This window comes from Castanea sativa, chromosome 1, assembly GCF_040712315.1.
Source record: "Castanea sativa cultivar Marrone di Chiusa Pesio chromosome 1, ASM4071231v1".
In the NCBI taxonomy this organism is placed as follows: domain Eukaryota; kingdom Viridiplantae; phylum Streptophyta; class Magnoliopsida; order Fagales; family Fagaceae; genus Castanea; species Castanea sativa.
The window spans coordinates 90,499,019-90,507,985 of NC_134013.1; the positions used below are offsets into that span (position 1 = coordinate 90,499,019).

The window sequence follows — 8,967 nt, forward strand, 5'->3', positions numbered from 1 at the left end:
CATACTCTAAAAACTAATTACTATCTTAAATATTTATAATCCACTTAATAATATAAAATTTACAAAAGAACTTTACTCAGTACTTAATTTTTGAAAGTAAAGTACCACACAAAAAGAAAAAGAAAAAAAAGAAAAGAAAAAGATAAATCATTCTAAAGTCCACACTCTAAATACTAATAACTATCTTAAATATTTATATTTCACTTAATAATGTAAAATTTACAAAAGAATAAAAAATTACTAGTACTTTATATCTTGAAAGTAAAGTACCATACAAAAGGGGAAAAAAAAGAATAAAGAAAAATCACTCCACAGTCCACACTATAATACTAATTACTACCTTAAATATTTATAATCTACTTAATAATATAAAATTTACAAAAGAAAAAAAAGTGAAAAAAATTACCTAGTACTTGATTTCTTGAAAATAAAGTACCATACAAAAAGAAAAAGAAAAAAAGATAAAGAAAAAGAAAAAGATAAACTACTCAACAGTCCACAGTCTAAATACTAATTACTATTTTAAATATTTATAATCCACTTAATATAAAACTTATAAAAGAAAAAAAACAATTCCTAGTACTTTATTTCTTGAAAGTAAAGTACCATACAAAAAGAAAAGAAAAAAGAAAAATCCCTCCACAGTCCACATTCTAAATACTAATTACTATCTTAAATAGTTATAATCCACTTAATAATATAAAATTTACAAAAGAAAAAAAAGTGAAAAAAAAAATTTACCCAGTACTTTATTTCTTAAAATTAAAGTACCATACAAAAAGAAAAAGAAAAAAATAAAGATAAATCACTCCATAGACCACATTCCAAATACTAATTACTATCTTAAATATTTATAATCTACTTAATAATATAAAATTTACAAAAGAAAAAAAAGTGAAAAAAAATTTACTTAGTACTTGATTTCTTCAAAGTAAAGTACCATACAAAAAGAAAGAGAAAGAAAAAAAAATATAAAGATAAATCATTCCATAGTTTTGAAAGTAAAGTACCATACAAAAAAAAAAAAAAAAAAAAAAGGTAAAGATAAACCACTTCATAGTCCATACTTTAAATACTAATTACTATCTTAAATATTTGGAATCCACTTAATAATATAAAATTAACAAAAGAAAAAAAAAAAGTGGAAAAAAATTTTATCCTATACTTGATTTCTTGAAATTAAAGTACCATATATATAAAAAAAAAAGATAAAGATAAATCACTCTACCGTATACACTCTAAATACTAATTACTATCTTAAATATTTATAATTCACTTAATAATATAAAATTTACAATAGAAAAAAAAATGTGAAAAAAAAACCCAGTACTTTATTTCTTAAAAGTAAAGTACTATACAAAAAGAAAAAAAAAAAGAAAAAAAAAAGAAAAAGATAAAAGATAAATCTCTCCATGGTTTACACTCTAAATACTAATTACTATCTTAAATATTTATAATCCATTTAATAATACAAAATTTAGCTGCATAGAGGTTTAAACTTTTTGAGGATAAACGGTAAACACAGAGGTCTAAATACTAATTACTATCTTAAATATTTATAGTCCACTTAATAATACAAAATGTAGTTGCATAGAGCTTTAAACTTTCTTAAGGATAAAAGGTAGGAGAGAATTTTATTTAAGTTGAAACTCTGTGTTCACAAAGTTTGCTAGAATAAAAACTATGAAAGTGCTTTGAAGAAAGGTTGTAAAAAAAAATTGATTACAACTCGTCACCTATCTCTCGATCAATCCAGCTATCTTGATTGATGGATTTACTTTAGGTTGAATGGTCGGTTGGTCGGTTGAAGCCTGTGATAATAATTCCTGACTTTCTGTCTGCTCAACACCTTCTTAATTGCAAGTCGATGGATTGAGGTTTTGAGGTCAATCAGTTGAAGAGTAAATCTCGATTGATCAAGGCTTGGGAAAAATATTTTTCTTTAGAATTTTTAATAATCATTTTAAAATAGGTAATTTATCTTGTGAACGTTTGTTGGTTCTAACACAAACCAAGGTGTCTCTCCAAAGGTGCCCATTAAGGGGTTACATCCCATTGTCTATATATAGTGATACATATTTATTTTAAGAGGGTATGCTCTACACCATTTTCCATAGAAATTTACAAGAATTCTCTCAAGAATGCTACTTTGAAAAAATAATTGGCTTAGTTGTATTTGGGGACAGATTTGTACGAACCCTTTAGCATCATTTTAATAGGGGAAAATATTATCTTAGGACAATTGAGATTTGCGCTTCTAAACCTTTGTTGACCAAAATTGTTTGTTTGACCTTTCCATTGTTTTTTTGAAAATCCCCCCAAAATACAGTAACACCCGAAGTTTTGTAAAAATGACAAATCTCCCCCTTAGATTTGTGATTGGCATAAAAGATGTGATATAATTATTAAAATCTATAGTTTTCCGAAGTTATCTGAACATGTTAGATGACCTAATTTTTTCAGTAAACTAAATAACTCAAATACGAATAGAGATTTCATCAATAAGTTAAGGGGAAATCAAGAATGCTAACCAAGATCAGGTTAGTCAACAAAAAATAGTATCAATATCAATCTACTGCTTCCTAAAGTTAATTTTATAATTTGTTGAGTGAGATCCTTTCAATTTTAATCAACAATAATAAAGCTTTAGTCTCAAAATTTTGGGATCAGCTTTGGATTTTCAACGAATTAGTTCAGAACTTTAGATTGATCGCATGTAATCTTTTCCTCCATTCAATTTTATTTGCAATTCCATTTTTTTTCCTAAAAGTGAACAGCTATTTAGATTAGCTAGGCTTGAATCAAAGTTAGTATGCAATGTTGTATACAAAAATCAATCAAAGACATATATTTGTTAAAGAAAGCATTTGGGTATATATATGTAAGTTAAGTCTCGTATTGAATAATAATATATAAAAAGTGACTATTTAGTTTTTTCCCTTTCACTTTTTTCACGAATAGAATCAAGCAATACCAAATTATTACATGATAACTCTTGAAAAAAAAAGAAAAAAAGCCAATGGTACAAGCCAAAAGAAAAATATTTCGTCTTTTTCTTTCTTCTCTATTTTTTGTGTGAGAAAATTGAAATTCTAAACCTATGTGTTGATGAAGGTCAACCCCAATAAGTGATGAAATCTGAATACTTAATTTTATTTTCAATTACAATGGATCTTTTCTAAGGCACAATAATTTTTTGTATAAGTGAAGAGACAAATCTTTATTCAAATTAAAACTAAATGTTTAACTATAAAAAGAAAGTTTAATTTTTAGAAACAAAACAAGTTTTAAACTTTGAAGTTTTTTAAAAACGCATATTTGAGAAAGGAATTAGACCCTATGTATTGTGCCTTTGTTATCAGTCATACTCTCATACATGATCAAATATTTCAAGAAAGTGAAACTATGGGTGTAATTACTGTGAGGAGGCTTATGCTAATGACAATGATGTTCATTGTACATGTGCCTGAAGTAGTACAGGGTGACCCTCCTGCTGCTGCTGGGAATTATGTCATAGGTGGTGGTTGTGGATTACTTGTTTTGTATACATAGAGCGCACAGTTTATCCAAATATTGAATTTGATTTATACAGACGTTGTGCAAAAGCAGTGAGGGAGTAAAAATAGTAGTGGATATTTTGTTAGATCATATGGCGAAGTGACATCTTCATGAGCATCAGCACCAATACTATCAACTGGAAAGCCAACTGATGGTAGTGGGGACAATCAAACTCAACATGAATTTCAATTAAATCAAACATTAAAAAAATCTAACTCTATCAATTCTACAAATATGAATATTTCATATATAAAACATAAAGAACCAGCCGAGGGTTAAATTTAGAAAAGCCAAGATATATATAAGAGGGCGGCCTGATACTATCACTAAATCCACATTCACAAACATTGAAATTACTTCACCAAAAGCATGTTCAAGTTACAAAATAAAAATAAGAAAAACCAAAGCACATGCTAACGGTTCCAAAATTTTCACACAAAGAAAGCGGCATAACAAAGCCTCCCTTTTGCCTGCTTAAAATCATGAGATTCATCTATACAAGAGCAAAATATGGGATAGGGGAAACAAATTGACATCCATACAGAATGAAATTGCCCCAAGTAACACTTCTGAGCTTTGATTAAATGATGCCCAGCACAAGCACAAGTTGAGTTGGACTAGCAGCCTCAATACTCGTATTCCCGAGAAAGTGACCTCTCTGATCGTCGATACTCATGCTCTGGATCTTGAGTTCTCCCCCTTTCACATGACTCAGATGTTTATTTAGTGACTCTTGAATCTTGATAACTGGTGTTTATTTATTTTTATTTATATTTTTTAACATGATCGTATAATAAATTTTCATACTCTTGTTGTCCACAAATCAATGCCATCTGTTTGGTACTGAGGAAGGAAAATGAGACAATGAAAAGTAATGTGAGCATAGAAAAGTAAGAAGAAGAAAGAAAAAAAAAAATTTGTTTTGCTTCAAGTATGTTTGGTAGAGGGATAGAAAAGTAGAATGTTAGATGAATAAAGTTAAGCTACAACTCTTTAAAAAAAAAAACTTGGCATATATGTTATTTATGGACAAAGTTTGCAATATATTTTAAAATTTTAAGTATTTGATTGCATATATGTTATTTATGTTTTTATAATGTATGTCAAATTTTGAGCTAATTAGATATTATTTTCTATTTAATTCATAAACTTTTTTTTAATGCATAATTTTAGACTTTTAAACTTAAAATTTAATTAAACGTTTGGTTGATGATATAATTTTTTTTATTTTTGATATTCTAAAAATTTTGTAAGTATGAAAAATATAAAAAAAAATTTTAATTTAAAGGTGAATTTGTCAAAATTCACATCAAATAAAAAATAAAAATTGAGTATTAGGTTAAAAAAACTCAACTTTTTATGAGTGTTAGGTTAATTAAATTGACTTCAGTTAATTAATTCAATTACTCAAATTATTTAATTAGGTCAAATTACATGCAAATCGTGGAGACACCAACAAATCATCAAATAAACTAAATAAAGTAAAAATTAAATTGATATTGTGATTTGTTAACAAATAGACAAAACTTTTCATAAGGTAAAAAACCCATTAGATACATTTAAGATCACTTTTTCCAAGAATTCACTAATCAATAATTCACTAAATAAGCTATTCCATCAAGTGTGGGCTGGAACCCACGTGTGCCACACAGCCAACATTCTTTTCTCAAAAACACTTTTTTTTTAGTAACATATTAGGCGGTGTTGATCAAATTTTTGCTTCAACCAGAGCTCCTCTCATATCTTTACATGGAGATGACGCCCTATCAATTAGCCAATAACACACCTCTGACCCTTACTCCTAAATTCACTCTCCCAGAGGCTGAGAGGCCAAACCTCTCAGAGGTACTTCCTTCTGATTCAATTCCCATTATCGACTTAAATGACCATGATATTGATGATGGTCAAGGGCCATCACCGTTAGTTTCAAAAATATCACAAGCTTGTGAGGAATATGGTTTCTTTCAGATTATCAACCATGGAGTCCCCAAAGAATTATGCCAAAAGGTGTTGGTTGTGGCGACGGAGTTCTTTCAATTGCCTCCTGAGGAAAGGGCGCAATATCTTTCAAAAGGTCATCGCAAGCAAGTAAAAGTGTTCAGCTATTACCGAAAGTATGAAGGCATAGGAAAGGTCACAATGTGGAGTGAGACCTTCTCACACCCTTGGCATCCTACTGAAGATTTTACTCATTTGTTACCCACAAATCCTCCTCAGTATCGGTATCTCTGGCTTAGAACCTTTTCGTTTTTCCTTACCAAAGTTATCCTATATATGTTTGATTGATTGTAGAAACTCACTAACTTATTTAAGTCATGCATGCTTTGTTTTGTTTGATTGTCATATATATAGAGAAGTTTTTGCCGAGTATGCAAGGGCAATTGGAGTTTTGTTTGATAGGCTTTTGAGCTTGATATCCCGAGGGCTTGGCCTAGACGAGGATTGTTTAAAGAGGAGGATAGGTGAGAAGCCTGGGCTTAACACTCAAGCAAATTACTATCCAGCATGTCCAGACCCCGAGCTCACAATGGGATTGCCTGATCATAATGATCTTGGTTCAATTACGGTACTGCTACAGGTGGAGGGAGTGACTGGCCTCCAAGTGATCAAAGATGGGAAATGGTTAACCATTGATCCTGTGCCTGATGCATTCGTTATCAATTTGGCTGATCAAACTCAGGTAGCCGCGTTATTGTTTAGTCTTTTCTTAAAAAACTGAGCAGTCGTAGTTTAGCATTCTGTGCACGGGAGGTTGGTTGTACAGCGCTGCATAACTCAAAGTATACAACAATAATTCGCAAAAAAAAAAATTTATACTTTAATAGAAGCCAACTGTTAAATTATAATATATTTTTAATTTAAAAAGAAAAGGCCAAATGGATAACCAACAAGGACTAGAACCAATGATGGAGTTATGATTTTAGTTTAGGAAAGGTAACATTAAAAGCAAAGTTAATATGAAAATAGATAAACAATTGTAAACTAGTGTAATTGTCATACAAAATCTACTATAAATTTAAACTGTAATATTATGTCAATTTTAAAGTATTTTGAGTATGGCAATATATTGTATATATTCTCATTTTCCTTGATTGGTTTAAAAAATATCGAATTCAACTTTTTTTCCATCTATTTTTCTAAGTATTTAAAATTTGGGTTTATAGCAAAAACTTAGCGTTTGAAACTGTAAAAAAAAAACCAAGAGATGGAAGAGAAGAAAAAAAATGGTAATGACTTTAGGATTTTAGTGCTTTACATGAACATTAATACATTAAGCAGTTTTATTATTATGGTGTTCTGAATTCTACTAGATATGTCTGCTTCACTGGTGTTTAATTTGTTAGTGGATTGTCAATTTAATTTTTGAAATTATATTTTATACTTATGTTTTAACTTTTGTGTAGGTTCTTAGTAATGGAAAGTTTAAGAGTGTTAGAGATAGGGCTGTCACCAACAAGTTGTTGCCGCGATTGTCATAAGGAATGTTCTACAACCCAAATTATGACACTGTGATCGGTCCAATTGAGGATTTGATTGACGAAGAGCACCCCCCAAAGTATCGAAAATATAGTTTCAAGGAGTATATGGAAGAATTTTATAGGCAGGAAGGAAAGAGGAGAGTAATTGAAGCTTTTGAGTTGCCACGTACCTTAAGAACCTGCTTTTGTTTTTTAAAAAATAAAATAAAATAAATTTGTAAGATAAATAAATAAATAAATAAATAAAATGAATAAAGAATAAAGTTGGAAAGTGTGGTCTTTGTTAATTAATATAATTGCCATATAAAGGCATGCTATGTTGTATTCACCGTACTACACTATCCTGCACTGCTCTGTCCTCACCAATATGGGGTCCATGTGGACAACTCTGATGTACATTCAAATTATCATTCTCTCTCCTTTGTACATTTGTTTCTCTTAGGAAAAAAAAAAACAATACATCAATAAAAATATTTTTTCCTATTTTTCCATCCAAATTGGTATGATTTAGGGCATGTTTAGTTGTGTTATTTAAACAATAGTTTTCATTGTTTAAATAACACAACGTGTATTTCCACAATATATTTTCACCCACACGTTTGTTTGTTTGTTTTTTTTTTTTTTTTTGCGTGGTTCATGGTTGTATAATCAATTTTGATACTATTGCTGTCCTGAATTGAATGTCATCTGTTTGATGCAGAGGAAGGAAAATGAAACAATGAAAAGTAAAGTGAGTATAGAAAAGAAAGTAGACAAGAACTTTTTATTTCCCTTCAAGTATATTTGGCAGAGAGATAAAAATGTAGGATGATAGCAAATGAATACAGTTCTTATTAACAAGTGCCTTTAGGACAATTGTTAATAAATCATTTTAAGAAAGTTTTAATACCATTTTTATGGGAAATATAAAAGGCCTTCAAAAAATTTAATTATTTTTTTTCTTTTTCCATAATAAAGAGTTTTTAAAAATATTTCATAAATTGATGCTCTTAAGACATCCGTTAACTTTTCCCAATAAATCTTACCTCTACCCAATATCGTTGATCATGTTTGAAAGCTAAACTTTTAAGTGAACATCATTTAAAGTATCGTCTTTTAGTTAAAAGGTTCAAGATTAAAAAATTACCCCTATTGATTTAAACTCTGATAAAAGAAGGTTACTATTGATATGTGCCCTTATAACAATAGTTAATTAATTGACTATTTTAAGAAAATTTTAAAATACCATTTCATGAAACATATAAAATGTTATTAAAAAAGTGAGTTGTTTTTTTCTTTTCCCATAACATTTTTAAAAAATATTTCATAAACCAATGCCTTAGAGCATTTGTTAACTTTCCCATAAAAGAATGGTAATGACCTTTTAAGTAAATGTTAAGTTAGGAAATTTATTTATTAGCTTTCCAAAGATGACTACATTTTGAGACATCCCAAAATGAAATAAAGGACTAGTAATAATGTTTTTTTGATAAATTATAAATTGCACCCTCTAACTTGACCCAAAATTTAATTCAATCATGCAATTTTGATTTTTTGTTCATTTCAATCCTTCAATTTTAAAAATTATTTTATGTAGTCCTTCTGTCACTACTTATAGACACCCAATTTCGTTCCGACTTATATCCAAGCCCCCGGCTCCAATGACGAGAATTCAAATCGCTACTAAAATGATCAGTATTGTGTATGGAACCCAATGAGGATGACAAGCCTAAGAATGACTCAATACAATCCAAGCCCAAGCCCAACTATGAAAATAGGTAAGAAGCCCAAAGCCCAAAAGACAATTTGACCTAATTTGGCCCAAACTTACAAAGAGTGCATACACCAGGGATATGATGCATACGCACCCAATCTGTGGCGTACACACTCTCTAGACAAAAAGCCTCAAATCACTCCCTTTCCTTTTGATGAGATTCTAGGGCAACCAACC

General features: G+C 29.4%; 1 protein-coding gene across 1 annotated transcript; it reads left to right on the plus strand.

Annotated features, from left to right (window-relative positions):
• Nucleotides 1-5,280: 5,280 nt before the first annotated feature.
• On the plus strand, nucleotides 5,281-7,534 carry LOC142622040 (protein DMR6-LIKE OXYGENASE 2-like). The gene is made up of 3 exons (XM_075795449.1): nucleotides 5,281-5,780; nucleotides 5,911-6,238; nucleotides 6,963-7,534. The coding sequence occupies exons 1-3, from the start codon at nucleotides 5,308-5,310 to the stop codon at nucleotides 7,035-7,037; spliced, it is 876 nt and encodes a 291-aa protein (XP_075651564.1). The 5' UTR covers nucleotides 5,281-5,307; the 3' UTR covers nucleotides 7,038-7,534.
• The last annotated feature ends 1,433 nt before the right edge of the window (nucleotides 7,535-8,967 follow it).

Coding starts and splice junctions, on each gene's coding strand:
- LOC142622040 (XM_075795449.1), top strand. CDS start 5,308: ATGGAGATGACGCCCTATCAATTAGCCAATAACACACCTCTGACCCTT. Junction 5,781..5,910: donor ACAAATCCTCCTCAGTATCG/GTATCTCTGGCT, acceptor TCATATATATAG/AGAAGTTTTTGCCGAGTATG. Junction 6,239..6,962: donor ATTTGGCTGATCAAACTCAG/GTAGCCGCGTTA, acceptor ACTTTTGTGTAG/GTTCTTAGTAATGGAAAGTT.